At 42.2% G+C, this 17901-nt stretch overlaps 1 protein-coding gene across 2 annotated transcripts in view; it reads left to right on the top strand.

Moving 5' to 3' along the window:
* The first annotated feature begins 1312 nt into the window (after positions 1-1312).
* LOC131676922 (homeobox protein B-H1-like) overlaps positions 1313-17901 on the top strand; it is a 51410-nt gene continuing 34821 nt past the window's right edge. For both annotated transcript variants that reach the window (XR_009303259.1, XM_058956326.1), the window contains exon 1: positions 1313-2704. Coding sequence is in view for 1 of the 2 variants with exons in the window: in XM_058956326.1 (XP_058812309.1) it covers positions 1909-2704 (796 nt within the window). In the remaining variant the exon portion in view is untranslated. The remainder of the gene's footprint in view (positions 2705-17901) is intronic.

Genomic DNA, 17901 nt, shown 5'->3' with positions numbered 1-17901 from the left:
CTAGCAACACAGAGAGGAATAGCCGCCGGCACAAGAAAAAAAAAAACAATTTGGAAACAAACTCACAGCACGCAAATTTACCCGCGGAACCACGCCAATTCAACGTTCGAAGACCTCCCACGGGTTGGCATAGAGAACTGCGTCCGTGTTTCCAAGCATAGAAATGTCCCAGCCTACTAATCGAATATATTTGTTTTTGCTGTCACATACCCCATTGATATGCGAAAGAGATGCTGTTACTTACTGAAAAATGCCGCCGCCGCACACTCGTCTTCTCCAGGCGCTAAGACGCTCGACGCGGCTTCAGTTCAATCGATCTAAATTACACGATAATTAATTAATACCTTCCTCGTCGCGGGATTCCTTTTCATACGCTCCGACCCGAGGGCTGAGGTACGCGGGGATGGTTTTAAATTTAATTTCAATATGCTGATACACTGGATCTGAACGTGGCAAACGGTCGGGTGCGACGGAGCGGCTAGAGGAAAGCAAAAAAAAGCGAGCATCCGACGACGGCTCGCTCAACCATTGCTAATTCGTGTTCGTGTTTTAAAAGTGAGTGACACCCACCTTGATTTATATTAATGGCAAAGCCACTACCAACCATCCAACCGCGCCGCCCTCAGGATCGGTTCAAGAAGGAGCGAACGGTCCACAGGTCTACAGGAAAAACGCACACTACTTTGAAGAAGGAAGACGAAAAAATATATATATGACTAGTGCGGGCTGACAGCACCCCGGTCCCGGCTGCGGCAGCGAGATGTGTTAATGGAGAAACAAGAAACGACGGCTCCGCCGGCAATAAATAATACATTTAACTCTAAATACTTTTACACTTAGCCTAACTATATGCGCTCAAAAGTCAATTAACTAACCTAACAAATTAGCCTTCTCGGTGAAGCGAGCGAACAGGAACGCTCGCACACCGCCTCACCACCGTCGTGTTGGCTTCTGGTGGTATTAGTGGCCCCTGGCTTCTCCATAGCTCTTGACACACAGTGCCGACATTTTTTGCCCGTGCCCTTTGAAGCCGCCGCCGCCGCCACCACCGTCAGTAGTAGTAACCAGGCGAGGATTGGCTGAAAACCAGCTTTGGCTCCTCCCCATTTCGCCTGGTCGCTTTTGCGCCCATCTTCCGCCACTGCGATGCACAACAGTAGTTAGGCCAAGCTAACGTGATTTCTGCTATGCTTTACTCACACTCGCACTCACATCCACACACGCGAGGCCGATGCATGAAGCCAGCGCAAACAGAAAGGTTGGAGAGTAGGAGAGTTTTCGAGCCGCTGTCAGTTTGTCAGTGCCCGCCGTCTCTTCGTGTGCCGTGTGCGTGTTTTTCCGAGCGCAGCCTTGCAGACGTGGTACAAGAGAAAATAGCATTTGAGCCCGGTTTTGAACCTGCCGACGACCTGACAGTCAAGTCAGAACGATCCATCGATGCCAACAACGGGACAGAGTCAGAGTCGTGAGTGCGTGTATGGACGAGGTGAGGAAGAGGTGGCTGACTTGCCATTAGCGGCTTGATTGATTGATTGATTCGAATACATACACAGCCGAAGTTGCCGCCGCCGCCGTCGTCTGGGTTTGCATTCGAGGGAGAAGGTGTCAGAGCACTTCAGTCACGACGTTTGCGTTTGTCGGTGCGTATCGCGTTGCGTTTTTTTTGACACAAGTGCAGACAACCCGTGTGTGTTTGATTCCGAAATGATGGAACAAACTCGTTTCCGGCAAAGGATTATTAGTAGCAGTGTAGTGTGCTGAACGGTGAAAACTGAAGAAAACGTTCCCTTTTCCGCATTGACTAGTGACAAGTGTGTACTTAAAACAGAAGTGAATAAAAAAACCGAAACCTGGCGTACGAAACGCTGAATCTGTGATTTAGTAGCAAGTTCGAGTTGATTAGATAAAATGTTGTGCAGGAGTCCCCCGCCAGCGAGTCCGGCCGTGTCGGAGATCTCCGTCGGATCGCCAAGTCCACCGCCTGTAGTGGATCACCACCATCTTCGGTTGCAGTCCCACCACAGTCGAGGCGATGACTACTTCAGCCCATTGAAGCGATTGCGAGGAGTGGAACATCACAGCAGCATAAGCCCGCCCAAGGATGAACCGGTGAGTCCACCACGGGAACGGCCAAGCCCGCCGACATCCGCCGCCTCATCTGCCGCGACCGTCAAATCCTTCTCGATAGCGGACATTCTCGGCCGGGACACGGAAAACAGCAATCGTGATAGTGCACTAGCCCTGCATCACCACCACAGTACGCTTCAGGCGGCCGCGACCAAAATCGTGCGCCCCTGGGATCACCTGCGGGGTCCAATACCGGTACGACCGTTCCTGCCACCTGCCCTGCTGCACTACGAGCACCGGTTAGCGCTGGACTATCACCAGCAGCTGCAGGAGCACTTCCGGGCACAGGCCCAGCTGCTGAGGCACATGAGCATGGACATCATTCCTTCGGAAAGTGGCTCGGAACGGTCCAGTTCGGCGGCCAGCGGAGACTGCTGTTCGCCCGAGATCGGTCGAAGTTCCGACCACCATCAGTCCTCGCAGTCGTCGTCCTCCGGATCGAACAATAACAACAATGGTGGCGGTGTTGGTGGAAGCGGGAAGCTGCCGGGCCAGAAGACCGGGCCGAACGGGACCCCGCTGGATGCGCTGTTCCAGATGACCAACAAGAACTTTGACGAGGCGAATGAGGACGGAGGTGAGTTTTGGGTTGATTTTTAATGGGGTTCGAATCGTGCAGTGGCTTTTGAATGTATTTGAAGGGCGATGCAAGTACGGTGAAATCACTAATGTTAAAACAGTTGAATTGGAGCTGTGCTCGAGCAAATACACTGTTTTCCATTACTTTCGAACAGCAATAAGGATAAACTTAGGATGGAGTTATTATAAATTGATTGCTGAACATTTTGATGTTTTTCGAGAATCTGAAAAAATCTTCAACGTAACTGATCCGACGCCAGCAATTAAAATTTGCTGTTACTTAAATCACCGTCACAACAATGATACACTCAAGCATAACAATTCGTATTTTTTCCCGCATGTTCCCAATATATCAAGGGTGACGTTGCGCATCTCCAAACGGAAGCTTTATTGTAGATAAGCTTGCATGAAAAAGTCTTTTAGTCTTAGTTGTATAATGTGGTCCCATGTCCGTTCCTTTAGCACCACCGACAACGATGTGCCATTGGGTATCCAATCCAATCAAAAATCAATTAACACTAGAGATGATTTTTATGTGTAGAGCTCGGCTGAGGGGATTTTTTTTTAAGTTTTGTTTTGCTTTAACGACTTTGTTAGCATTTAATACTTTTAAAGAATCCCCTGAGAATGGTTTCAAATTGCGCCGAAACGTCAAGCAAATCTTAAAATACGATTTTCGTATTGTTAACAGACTGATAATACCGATAAAAATCAAAACTTACAATACAAGCGATTTGAAAATCACAATACGATATTTTAAGATATAAAAACAATGATGAAATCAAAATTTTACAGTAGAATATGTGACAAATGGTTAAACATGTAATATCTGTCTGCCTTCGCCTTTTGCTTGAAAGGAAACAAATCACAATCAGTAGCAACTGTTTTCTGTGTCTCCTTCTTCTAGGTAATAGTTTGTCGATACCAAAATGGGAGAATGACAGCCAAGTGGATTTCACTTCTATACTGTAGAGATCGATTTCAGAAACATCCGTATCCGGTCAACAAATTGTGACATTGAACTATTGTTGATTAAAAAAATAGCACCGTTAATATCAATATATTGAGCAATATCGTGCCTTTGTAATTCCGAATGCTATCCGTCAAGTCACGCAATCGGATTATACGAATTTCGTACTCATCGAGGACAATGCGGATACATGATCTCTTGCCAACACCACATCGAAGTGCGTCAAAGGGTACAGACTTCTGTTGTACTTTGAATCTCTACTTGGTTTTTAGAACTGTGATTGTTTTCCCGAGTACCGGCACATCCTGAGCCATAGGGTTGGCACTGATGAAACTTTGACCCGGGGGTTTTTTCCTCAACAGGAGGTAGACTTCAAGAGAAATATGCAATCTTCTGTACCTAAATTACTGGTAATTTGTTGAGTACTTTTTAAATAATGATGGTATTTCATATACTTAATGGTGCTAAAAGAAACTATTTAAATATGATTTTTGACCCTGCGTCGTAACGAAAACTTCGTACTTGCCTCTCAAATTTAACACTGGAATTACCTAATTTCACACACCTTCACCGTACAGTGCAATGTTGTGATGAAGCATACTAGGTTTGTTCCAGTAAACCCTTCTTACTTGTAGTTACTCAGGAGCAAACAGGAACAAAAAAACTGTCTCCTTTTTACTCCAGTTACCTGAAGAAAAAGAGAAGAGAATACAGTAACAGTTTTCACGTTCCATACTCCCGAGCACTTCCCGTTTCTCCTGGTACTGGAACAAACCTAAGGCTCGCCACGGTTCTTTTTCGTGCACAATGGGCTGCAAATCTAGCCTGTTTTCGCATTTGTGAACGGTTTTGTTAACTGAGTTTAGTAGTGCAATTCAATTGCACAGCTAGTCGCGAAGAATCCAATAACACTAGCCACTCTCGCTGTGAAGGGATAAGCTGAATTAGCATTACATTCCTCCACAATTTTCGCGTTTCTTTTCGGGAAAGGGGAAAGAATCCGTTGATTAGTCCGATTCATTTTGATCCAAGTATTCTCGAATCGTCGCAAAATCAATCACCTAATAATTTCTCAAATTTTGTCAAGATTATAGGTCTTTTAGTGTACTTATAGTATTCTAAAGTTACCTGTTACCATCTTAGATCTGATCTGCACACTAGTGGTCAACATATGTGCATCTGAGTAGTGTAGTGAACAGTGGCTCAAAATTTTCAACCAGTTTTTACTCAACAGTAAGTTTAGAAACCAGATTTAAAAATTCTCTGAACTTCACAATTTCACCCCATTATTCCATCTACTTAGAGCCGAAGCTTTTGAAAAAAAATCATATAGATCCACACATCGTTGGAACACGTTGGATGTTCTGACGAAGAACGACGTAAGATAGAGTGAGTTAAAAATACGATGCCTATTACAAAATTGTATATAATAAAACCCGTTAGTTTACCTTGGAAAGACCAACCCCAGTGGCCGAAACGTCGGGACGAATGCAGCAGCTTTTTTTACTTTTTACCGTTCAACCACTTTTTTGGAAAATGTTCTAAGATATTGTTTAGGAATTGACTCCACAATACGCAGAAAAGCCGCATTCGTTTTATTGTCTAAATGCTGTATGTTCAGTGCCGATTAGCAGGGTATTAAATCTATAACAGTAAACAATTTAGTCTGAATAGAGCTCTATAAATTGTCTTCTCCGAATGCCGGTTTTGATGTACAGTTCTGCGTTAGAAGTTCCCTCGTTTTCCAACAACTAGCTACGGATGTGTTGCCCAAATCATTGCGTAAGCCACACTCATGCTCTAGTCGTTGTATGTTATCTAGTTAATTTTTATGTAGCAACCCTGGTAGGATTGAAAAATGAGCTTACCAAATGTGTTTACAAAATCGAATGGTAGACGCCTTGTTAGCAACGAATCTAATATGGATGTGGCTTACGTGAAACTATTGGTAATGTTTCTAGAAAATCTTTTTTTTACGGTACGCCTATTCGGACAAACAAATTTTGTCTTCTTAGCATACCGGTCTCTGTCTACAGTCCAGAAACAGCAGCTTTTGGTTTTGGATGTTGTTTTTCGATTGGTAATTCTTATTGATATTAGTGTCGCAAGAGACACATAACATATTTCCGTTTGGACGTTTAACATCGTATATTCTTGTTTTTTTTTTCGAAATTTTGGATCCTTTATATTGAACCCTCAGAAGAATTCCACATCATTGTTTTGAAAGCATTCTTGCACTATGAGAAATTCACAGTAAAACATACTGAACACAGGCAGAGCATGTGTGTGCTGTTGAAGAAAACAATTTTAATATTAGAACTCAGTTCCATACTAAATTCAAAAATTTAATTGACTTTTAAATTAGTACCGCCTATATTTATAGATTCGAAATTTAAATGTTTTTAACAAACTTCACTGTATGGCGAATTAAAAATCTCTTTCTTTCGGTTAGTCAAAATGTAAATGAGTTGATTATGGACGCTGTTGTCTTTTCGCTTCGATCAAACGTTTTCCAGATACCAGGTTGAACATTAGGATGCGTTTATATAATCTCTTCCAGTAGTGTTTGAAGTCTTTTCCGATATGTTTCTCAGTTTTTTTAATCCCTCATCATTTCATTCGTCACTCCTTCGGTCTTCCGAAGCTCGTACTTCACCATGGCCCAATAGGTTTCGATCAGACGGAATTCAGTATTGTAAACATATTTGTTCTCTATGATTAAAATGAACCACAGAGAAAATTGACACGATTGTACTTCGCATTGTGTGAATTAAAAGTAGATATACTTCTAAAGCAAACATAATTGCCAATGTTTACTGACGTAAACTACACCGATGCGAAGAAATGCAGATTTAACATGCAACAATCGTACAACTTGAAATCTCCAAGAAATTAAAAACGGCGGTTCGTTTACGAAAACAACCTTAAAGGAGTTGGGATTAGTCGGTTCCGACAGCATGAAGTAACAAGTTACTTTACGCTTGTTCGGACATGCCGTAGACTCAGGTGATTCGAATTTCTAATGCCAAACGATCCTGACTCCTACGGTAGCAGACAAAGGGTTAAGTCGCCGGTAAACTCAAAGCTTGCTCATATGACCCTTTCCACGCTTTTCTAAACTTTCTCCCTTTAACTCCTTGCTCTCCCTTGAGTATGGCTCCTAATATTGAAAAATATACTTCACTTTCCAGTCCCTTGCTAATTAAATGCCGTAATAACAGTTGACAAATTGACTCAATAGGTCCTTTAGAAAAAAAAATGGTTAAAAATGGTATAAATAAAAAAATTGGGATTGCGAATATGATCAACTTCTTCCTAACTCTTGCCCTCGGCCAAAGTACTGTGTAATCCATCCAACGTCATGCAACTGTGAAGGTCAGATTGCTGCGTGTTCATTTTGACAATATATTTTTATTATATTACGCGGATGCAGTTAAGAAAATCGCAACGCAATGATATGTTTAGCCTTTAAATGTTTTTTCTTTCCAATTGTTACATAACATGTTTAATTTTAGAAGCCATGGAGATAAGCTGGAAAAAACGCGTCAATTGCGAAATCCGTGTAACAAAACCGTGGTAATTCGGAAACTGAGGCAAAAAACCGCGTTACATTGAATACAAAAGATTTCCCGATTTTAAGAAAAGTGATGATTTTAAATTTTGCAATTAACACGGTTTTACCAAAAACATTCTAAGTCTTGTTGAATGCAAACGACAATTTTTGAACACGTTTTTTGCGCGAATTTCGCAATGAACATTAATTGTTTTAAATCCTTTAGAATGCAAAGACAGATCGTGAAGAAACCTGTTTGCCCGTACAATATGCGTATTTTTGGAACAGGGTGGACGAGTAGATTCCAATTATCGATGCCTGACGCCATTTTGAAAATCAAGTTGGTGAATTCCGGTTTAGCGAAATTCTCTTAAAGCCAGTCAGTCAATATGGGTAGTTTTAAAACGGGCTAGACAAGTAGATACCAAACTGCGACGCCTGACGCCATTTTCAAAACCAAGTTGGTGACTTCCGGTATAGTGGGCACGAAATGGTGTTAAAAGCAGGTATTTACTGTATTATTAAGGTTAACGAGATTTTCGCTAAACCAGAAGTTGCCATCCTGGATTATAAAATGGCTTCCGGGATTGACATCAGACTTCAATTCACCACCAAAATAATGTTGTGGTTATAGAAAATTTTACTAAACTGTAAGTTGCAATCTTGTTTTCAAGATAGCCTCAGACATCGATATTTTACGTCTACTCGTCAAGAACGTGCCAAAAATACTAATTTTGATTGAATTTTACAGAATTCCGATAAACCAGTAGTCGTCGTCTTCATTTGTAAGTAGGGGTTTGCCCACTACTCGGGTTCTGTTTGCCCGGCGGACCCTTCTTGTCAGGGCGGCCTAGGTGCCTCTGCAGAATTCCGGATTTTCGTAACAATAATAAAAGGGGAAAACAAATAAATTTACCGACTTTTATATTCTTCTACTCCCTCTGTCGTGCACACTTAGATGATGCTGCTGGTGGCGGGAATGGGTTGCAGTTTCTTACCGCTTCCAACCGGCCGGAATTCCCAACGGCCGCGTCCTCCCAGCGTTCCAATACGGCGATTCTGCACCACACTTTTAACCGGACCACGGGCCGGCACTTTCGACGGGCTTTATTGACCGTCTCTCACGCGCACTTCAGACTCGGTCACTGTGGCGGAAAACTGTCCCGAAAAAAAGGATTGTTTATTCTCGGCGTCTTTCTACTACCGTGGTCCGACACTATATCTAAGCTCGTATTCGATGGTCGCCTTCCGCACTCGATCAAAACAAAAACACCAACCGCATCCCCGCATAGCTGTCATTGCCGATGCGCAGCATAATCGACACTCATTTCACAGCAAGAGGAGAGCGGTAACCTAACTAATCCCTATGATATTTATACAGAAACTAGCTAAAACCCAGAGAGAGAGAGAGAGAGAGAGAGAGAGAGAGAGAGAGAGAGTGGTATATTTCTAAATTGTTACCCTGACGCGTTACACATTTTCAAAATAGCGTCAGACATCGATATTTGGCATCAGATCATCAAGCCCATATTATGTCAAGCCCATGGTGATTGGTTTTTTTTTAAAGTACAATAAAACGGAAGGCGCCATTTTGGTTTTCAACATGGCCTCAGATATAGATAGCTGGCGTCTACTCGTTAATTCTGCTACGAAAACATCAATATTGATGAATTACGTTCAAAAAGGAATCTTCTAGATCCGTCTTTAGCCTTTTCCAAAAATCTTCTATGTTCTGTACATTCAAAAGGACTTAGAATAAATGCAAAATCCGTGTCAATTTCGAAAACCGCGTAAAATGCCATATAAAACAGTGAAAAAACCGGATAAAAAAATCTTAGTGATTTTTACACAACAAAATGACGTCTGTGCGGTCTTTATAACTATATCCAGGCAGAACGGATAAATGTGAATTAAGAATTAAGGAGGTTAAAGCCCCAATAAACAAACTTAAACCTAAATTAAGAACAATCAATTCACCAATACATTTACTATGACAACCATTTTTCCAGGGGTGCTTGCACTGTAAATATTTAACAAACGAAATATTCACTTTTCTTCCGACGTTTCGACGGTATGTATTGCACCTTTTTTCAAGTAATTAAGTTTGTCATCGTGTTATCGCATCGTGTTCGAGTTAAGCACATCTTCGTATATTGGTGCAGTTGCTGTGGTATTCAGCTTTTTTGAATGTTTCCATTGACCCTCTTACGTGGCGTTTGGGTAGTTACCCGAAAACGGTTCGTAACAAAGGAATCCGTTTTATTATCGCAGGATTCGATTGTGAAGCTAACCTCAATCCGTTGCTAGGTTAGTCCCATCACTAAGTTAGTGTCGGATTCCGATGAGACGAAGTCGAAACGCAAATTCCATAACTTCTAGTGTAGTTTTCTCCAGAATCTCAAGCCTGTTCAAGTTTCATCATGTCATCTCCGTTTTACTGTGGTCTCCTGAAGATTCCTCAAACCTTATCAGGTATATGTCTTCTTGAAACACGCTTGCCAGCCAATCCTACTAGCTGTCAATTCGAGACCACAATCACTCACTATCCATCCATTTGACTAATGTTGCCACACTGTTCGAGCACACAAAAAAAACCATAAACCATAGCTAATGCCCATTATCCAACGTTCCAACAACTTCAAACATTGTCATCTGGTGAACTCAACAGCTTGCACGTTGTTGTTGTTGCCATTTCATTACACCTCGCTGGTCACTGAGCCGTTTCGCTAATCACCTCTACAACATGAAGTTACACACCTTACAAATCAACCAAACCATAACGTCACTTTGATCGTAGCGCAAACCACACACACACATACACACACATGCCATACGATCCGTTAAAAGCCTACTACGTGCACTGTTCGGGGTACTCCACGGTGATGGCCAAATGGCGTGTCTGGTAAGTTTGGCAGCTCGGCTGTTGTTAGCTAGTTACGTACGGGTACCTATTTCTCTCTCTATCGCCCCCTTTCTATCTCTAGCCTATCTATCTAGTCATGTCAGTCTGAAGAAGGTGGAACCTCCTTCTTGCGCAAAATTTATGGCGTACACTCATGCAATTTTAAGCGCGATAACGAACGCTTGCCTGCGCCCGACTGAATTTAAATTGGATTAGTGATTTACAAATGAGATATGATTATCATAGTGTTTCTTTTTCTTTTTGTCGGAGAAACACGAAAGACCCCCCCCCCCGTCAGCCACCACCACGCCGCGGTTCTGGTTCTGAAATGGTAATTAAAAACGTTAACTCATTTAAGCTGACGGGGTGGTGTTTTGTATGCGTGAGCAGCCTGAACCTGTCAGATATTAAGATCTCATTGCAGAGAACAAATGTGCGGCACAGGGTGCGCAAAATGCCGCCGTGTTCGTTCTGCTACGGCGGCGGCGACGTGCGCTGATTTCCATCTCGAGACACGACTGGTGGTCTAGCGGTGCCATAACAAGGTTCTAGTTAGAGTCAATTCCGTACCGGGTGTCAAGATCTTTTGGAGGTGGAGCTGTGCGATAAAAACAGAATTCCACGAAAAATAATAATAATATGTTTGTTGGACTGCGTTGAGAGAATTGGTGACTCTGGATTTGGTAGAGTAGATAACCACTCCGTCTCAAATCAACAGAAGCAGCTCGACACCCGTCGACAGCATTTTGTTGACAATGATTCAATCATACATCGTTTCGTCGAGTAAACCTCGCTTGGGACAACCCTATAACACAAAGTCTATATTCCGGGGAAATCCAGCTGCCGCTTAACTGTCTTAATTAGCACGCACTCTGACCATGTAAACAAAGAGTGACATTTCTCCACTTGTAATCGACAAACTGGCAGCGGCGGCGGCTAGTGGCAGTACAGTATAAGGTGATAAAATATCTTTCTCTTCATTTGCCTTTTGTTTTTGCATACGAACAACAAGAGTCATAATTGTACCCCCTGTTGGCCGGAGTCCCCGAAAGAGCGGATGCAGACGCACAACAAAAACAGCGAAAACCGAGGGGTTCCACATTAGCTCGTATATGAGATAAAGGAAGCGTGTTTGATCACCTCTCTTTCACCCCGTGCGGCTTCCTTTGAGTTCGTTTGTATGGCGTGCATAAATATGACTGCTTTAATAAGGTAATTACCGGGCGAGATCGTTTCCATACTCGCCGTTTTCCGCCCCCTGAGCCCTACACGTACCCTGGGTACGCGTCAAACTTCAAACCGAGGCTCAAGCCTGAGCTTACATGAATATTAACACCAAGTCCAAGTGTGTTCCCTTTTTTTCCCCATTTCGGCAAGCCGAATCCTTTTGATCTTTTGCGCTTTTTGCGAACCGCCGCCGTCGTTTCGAAAACAAAAAAGTGCACACACCGAAAACAAGCGATAAATATGACAGGCGTGAAGCGGCTGTTGCTGGTGTTTGTTGCCTGCCTGCCTGCTTGTTGTTACTGTTTCGGTTGAACGATATAGCGCGCTCGTAGGTGATCCCCTCTAAGGCTATTCCGATAGGAACATGCACCCTTGAACCGGACCAGCAGAACAACGGCAAGGTCAAACTTATTATCACCTGTCATAAACGATCTTGCACACAATCCTCCTACTGTCACTTATTGGTATGGCAATAAAAAGTACCCAATGATTCCGCTACTTTGAGTGCTAAAAATTCATAGAGTTAAGCCGTACAGCCTCACCACCGAGAGGGCGGCCGAACGTCCCAAGAGAGTGTGGACGGACGGACAAACGTACGAAACACAGTGGCCCTAATTGGCTTGCCACGGTGAGGTGCAATAAATCATCATAATTTCTGACTAATAATCCTCAACTGGAAGCGCGGCTGCCGGCTTCGTTCGTGGCGTATTAGCAGCAGCACTCTCGGCTTAGTCAGTTCGGTGGCTTGTACCCGTGATGACGGGGAGCCTGCGGATCGTGGTGTGTGAGTCATCGAACGTTGGAACAGTGTTTGGGGTCTCTACAATGCGATTTCAAGGCGTTCTATGGGATTAAATTATAAGAATCTTGCCGAGTGCCCCCCCTTGACACACCCCCGAGTAAATTCATAACCCTAGTAGGAGTGTCTGCTCCGAATTTAAAATAAATTGAACAATTATAGCTTCAGAACTAACGTGCTGAAATTTGAATTTGATTTTGCAACAGTTCACTAGCGCAGATTTTCGCCGCTAGATGGCACTGTATAAATCCGATAGTCATTAAAAATGAGATTCCTGAAGTTGCATCGAAAACTGTAAAACGATCCAGCTTCAGTTGAAAAAGTTACGAAAAGTTTGAACGAAATGTTTAATTACTTGAAAACTGTCCCATCCTCCTGGAGCCAAACGATAGTTATTTAATGGCAGACGTTTCGGTCTTTTGATGTTGTCCTTTTTCAAGGGAAATATATGTCCTATAATGAAGCGATGTCTGAATTAGTTTTGTACAGGAACGAACTACGCCTGGTGGTCTGTCTGTAGTTGATTCTCACAAACTCATTCGTTTGTGCTTATACTTCCTAGGGAGCTAAATTGAAGTAAACTCCTGAATTTATGCAATTACTGCTCCAACCAACTTTAAGCTAAGCCTGATGTTTTGTGTTTCGGATTCTCCTCATTAGTAGCTACTGGACCGCTAACTAGACACTAAAACCAAAAATGACACGCAACTTCCATGTAAGATTATTACAACTGTTGGGACTGATGTGCCGGTGGTACAGGAGTTCTGATTTTTACTTATGAGGGCTAAAAGGAATAGAAACTTTTATGGCTAGCACACGCCAATATGGCGATATGCTTATACTCCCTAAGGAGCTCAAACCAACTTAAAGCTAGGTCTAATGTTTGCTGTTTCGGATTTTTTTAGATGAATCCGAAAGATTTGTAGAATTTGATGTGTCATCTTTTGATAGGAAAATGTTAATTTCAAATCTCACCGGTAAGATGGCGCTAATACAAACTGTTCAACTCCGCACTGAACAGTGCTTACGAAGCGGGAAAAAAGTGATCGAAATTATTTTCCCTATAAAAATGATTTTTATGTCGAATACCTTTAGACCCAATTCAAAATATCAGCAGATGCAGTTTTTGAACGCTAATCACTTCTGTTGTACTGAATGAAACAACTAGATATGTGCACTATATGGTTGCAAATGTGCACCTCTAGTGTGGAAAATAATTCCGTTGAAAGTGCAATTAATAAATAATAAAAATAATTGGTTTTTATTAAAAATCATTCCGCTGCGTGTAGGTACAGATTGCACATCAATACGGACAGTATTGATGTGCTATACAGGCACGTTTCGCCTTTTTTGGGAAATAATATGCATTTCAAATATTTAATTCACATAATTTACAAAAAAACAAAATAATCAAATGATACTGTTTTCGTCTGTACTGGGCTCGCTGCTTCCACTCCTTGTGTTAAATTTCTTTCTCAGTAGTGAGCAATGGTCAGCTTCACTTTATGGTGCTGGATGATCATTCCGTCTGCCTTCTCTATCGCTCGTATTTGCGTCTATGTCGTAGTCACTAGAGCTTTGATTTTCGCTGTTAGATGTTTTCTGTTTCAAGTGACTCTGGTATAACCAGCTTCTTTTTTGTTTATTACTTCTCTAGGTATGTTAGCAATTAATGTGGAGATACCGTGGAATATCGTCAGGGGTTTTTATTTTATTTCTTGCTGTCGGTGGCGTATCAGCACATATCGCAGGTTGTTTGCTAGTATCAGTTGTATTAGATGAATTTTCCTTGGTTGTTTCGGCGCATGGCTTACCGTGGTGTACCGTCTGGTTACAGAACTGGCATGTGGGCGTGTGCCCAAGGTATGTGCATAGTCTTTTTAAACCCTTTTCCCTCGAAGGTCAAGTAAGAAGGCATAGGTTGGTTCAACCGCAATCGAGCCACCTAAATACCGCAGAGAATGTGAGGGAAAAAGTTTCTCCAAGCATCATTTGTAACCGATTCTATATCTCCATATTTCGACACGAATCTTTTAATATCATTCGTACTAGTGCGCGGTGCCAAATCGTGGAGGCTTATTTCCGTAAGATCATTGTCCATATACACGAGTCGTCTTGCATGTTGTTCTTCGCTAGGAAGCTTTCTGCCTCGGCTAAGAAGTTATTACTACTACTTGCCTCCTATGATGTAGCTATATGTTTGATAATTCTGTAAGCAGTTCCATTTCCACCTTCATCAACTGTTCAGCCTCGCGCACTGTAGGTCTACGGTGAATCTGCGTTTTTGTCTGTTTGTTTTTATTTAGGTAACTTTAAATAAAGTTTCATTCGTCACGATCTGCATAAAGTCAATCGCGATTGCGTTCTCCCTTAATGGGCGAATTTTTTTTTCAACAGATTATAGATTAGGATGAAAAATATGCTTGTCCGTCGAATCATGGTGACGTAGCTTGTTGCTGCGTGGTGGGCTCCTCCTCCTTGGTGGTGAAACATTAGTTGCATTATTCGCCGCAGTCTGTCTTCTCTCGCGTTATCGTTCACGTATGTGCTTTCTTGTTCACGGTCAGATGCTCTTAAAGGTTCCTTGTTCTTACGGGTCGCTGTTGTGAATCCGTCTTCATCGGCATGTGGTTCCTTATTGCGGATACTGGCGGTTGCTTTAGAAGCGCTTGTTGCTGTTCTTCGCAATGAAGTTTTCGGCTTAAGCTAAACTTCTAAACATACTCAAAACACAATTTTTTACATAGTTTAGCTGAAAGTAGCTCACTTTCACAAAATTAAGCTCAAAACTCAATTTTACTAGTTGTGAGGTGGTACTGAACTTTGGGACTAACATGATTTTTCTTCAAGTTAACTGAAATTGTGTTAATCCGTAGTACGGGTACTTTTATTTCATTTGACTGACTTATTTCACCGCGTAGCCGGGGCCAACGATACAGTACTGTTTATGTATTGGATAACGAACAAAGCGCGTGCCCTCTTCATTTATGGCTATAGCGCAGCGATTTTTTTTGTTTTTACTTTGTACGAGATGAGAGGTAGTCAGAATCTGTCAACATAACGAGAAGAGAGAGAGTATCCTCTTCCTTGGCTGAAAACTACCAAATATACCAGAACAGGGATTCACTATTCGATATCCACAAAAATGATCGAGCCCCAGTCGACAAAAGTAGAATGTGTCATGGTCGTATTAGATCTTGCACTACTTTCCGCTTGATAATGTCGATTGATGGGAAGACATCTCCTACGACCGACATCCTCTCAACTCAACTTGCTGGCAAAATTAAGTCCAATAAGCCCTCCTTTCGATACAAATTATATCCATCTAATTCAACCGACCCCTGGGTGGTCTACTGTGGGATTAAAAACATTCAATTAACCATCATCGGTGTATCACGTGATCTAACTAAACATTACTCGACCAAGGGCGGCTAAATAAACTATTCGTGGTAGCTGTGAGCAACCCGGAACAGACAGATAAGATTGTTTGCTGCAAGTTTGTTTACGAATCGTATCGTGCCTGCGTACCCACATGGAAAGTAGAGATTGATGGCGTAATCTTCGAAATGGGGTTGATTATTGCAGTGGGAAGATGCTGAAAAGTGTTCCCACTGTGCTGGAAAAAATCGATGTTGTCAAACATCGAACCAGCAAGGATCGGATGAAAAGTTTGATTCTTCAAGAGAAACAAATCGCCGCACAACACAAATTTCATGAGGTTATTCGAATCTATTTCGTTAATCGTACTATTTGTTTGATAAAATACACGAAAAAGTCGCTATATTTACGAGCATAACGCTTATATATTACGACTTATAGTTTTTTGTGAATTTCACTTCGTATGATTTACGAAATATATTTGTATTAGATCCACAAAAGTCAATTTTCGTTGTTTACAATCAACTCACTATATAAACAAAAATACTTAATAAAATTTTATTTATTCAAGAAAGTTTGTTGTGCGAAACCTATTTGTAGCTGATTCGTGAATATAATATCTCAGCAAATCGAATGTTTTTGTACATTCATCCATGTGGGAATTCGCCGGAAAAAATCTTGTACTTATGACAAAAGGTAACTTGTAGTAAAGCATTGGTACCAAAAATCCCAACCCGTTGTTTCGCTAACACAAAAGCAGCAGGTAACAGAGAAACGGAATAACGTTTGTACCGCGGTCAAACCTTGTAAAGTCCACGCAGTTCATACTTACTCGCTGAGTATTTGGATAAGTATCTTTTCAATTATTTCATTACTATTAAATTTTTTTGGTTCCTGCTTTGATTTTTTTAAATCTTTCCTCCGCAACCTACGAATATGACACCATTGAATATGAGATAGGAAAATTTGAGATCAGAGAAAAAAATACTTCCCCTGAACCGACCAGCTTTCTCTGAATATCTCGCAGATGCTATATTTTCGGCAGTTATTTTTGCATAGGAACTGACAAAATGGTACTCGACCATGATTGAGATTACAAAAAAATCAGTCAGATAAGCTGCGCGTAGCTTTAATTGACTGGAAATCAGCCAATGATATCGCTAGCAGTAAATTCATTGTGATTTAATATCGTGTCTAGATTCCTTCTCGCAATGTGGAGATCAATGGTGTGGTTAGCGAAGCGGATGCGACTATCGATGTTCTGATGAAGGACGACGTTGGCCGCCTGAACAACTCTGTCCTTCAATCAGTTAATATATTGAAGAGTAATTGCACTCAATGTCAAACGAAGCAATCCGCCAAAAATGACTCCACACTCTTATGCAGAAATTCTTAAAAGAACTCGTCGATTCTTTCTGATAACCCATACGCTCCCTTAATAACTGCTGATAACGCCTTTAATGCGAGGGACATTCTTCGGCTCCGCTTGGAAACTCTGGGCAAAGACCAAATCCGACCTCACTCGTGCTTCCTACGATGTTTTTTCATGAGTTCTCCAATCGGTTGCTCCCTGAGTACATCTGTGATTGAAACCAATTGCTGCATTTTTCCGTGATCTCTCTCGTTTAACGTCCAGTAAAAATCTACAGTTACGCAATTCGTCAAACACGATCCTCACCCGGGTCGCAACCATCTCCGGCGGAAATCGCTTACTACCCTGCTGAAACCTTCCTCACCTGTGTCAACCGTATCAACCATGAACACCGTCTTCCCAGAAAAAAAATCCTCAAAAGGCCGCCGCCAATTCAACGCTCTTTTAGCACCACAATTAACGAATTTACATTCACATTAACTAATTTAAGCTCGGACGAGAGAAAAATCGAACCACAAAAGACTTCCAAACTTCCATCGGGATATCGAATAAAGAAACGATCTAACGAAGCCTGTACAGGGGCGGCCCCGCACGCGGAGCCAGACGAGAAACCTGTTAATAGCTATTAGCCCATTGATAATTCCATTGAAATCTAAATCATCGCCTCTTTTCTTGCGCGACCTGATCTGAAGAGAGCGCGATTCGCTTCCATCATAGATGGGACTCGTTGCCTGTTTTTTTTTCGGTGGTAGGTGGACAAACGCCGAACCCCCCCTGAACCCCGTGTGACCAGACAAACCAAGCGTTCATCAGAGAAGGCCGCATCGTCTAGGCAACCCGCAGAGCCCCCCTTTTCCAATAACTCATTCAGCTATTAGACACCAACAATAAACGTCATAATAGCATTACAAAGAGCCGCTCGAAGTAGGCTCCACTGGGGAGGCCCTTGAAAGCAAAGCGCGAGCGCAGAAAAAAAGGATTTCGGCTCGGTTTG

This window comes from Topomyia yanbarensis, chromosome 1 (genome assembly GCF_030247195.1).
Source record: "Topomyia yanbarensis strain Yona2022 chromosome 1, ASM3024719v1, whole genome shotgun sequence".
NCBI classification, from domain to species: Eukaryota; Metazoa; Arthropoda; class Insecta; order Diptera; family Culicidae; genus Topomyia; species Topomyia yanbarensis.
Note: the sequence above shows the minus strand (reverse complement) of the source record. Positions and strands in the feature narration are given on the sequence as shown.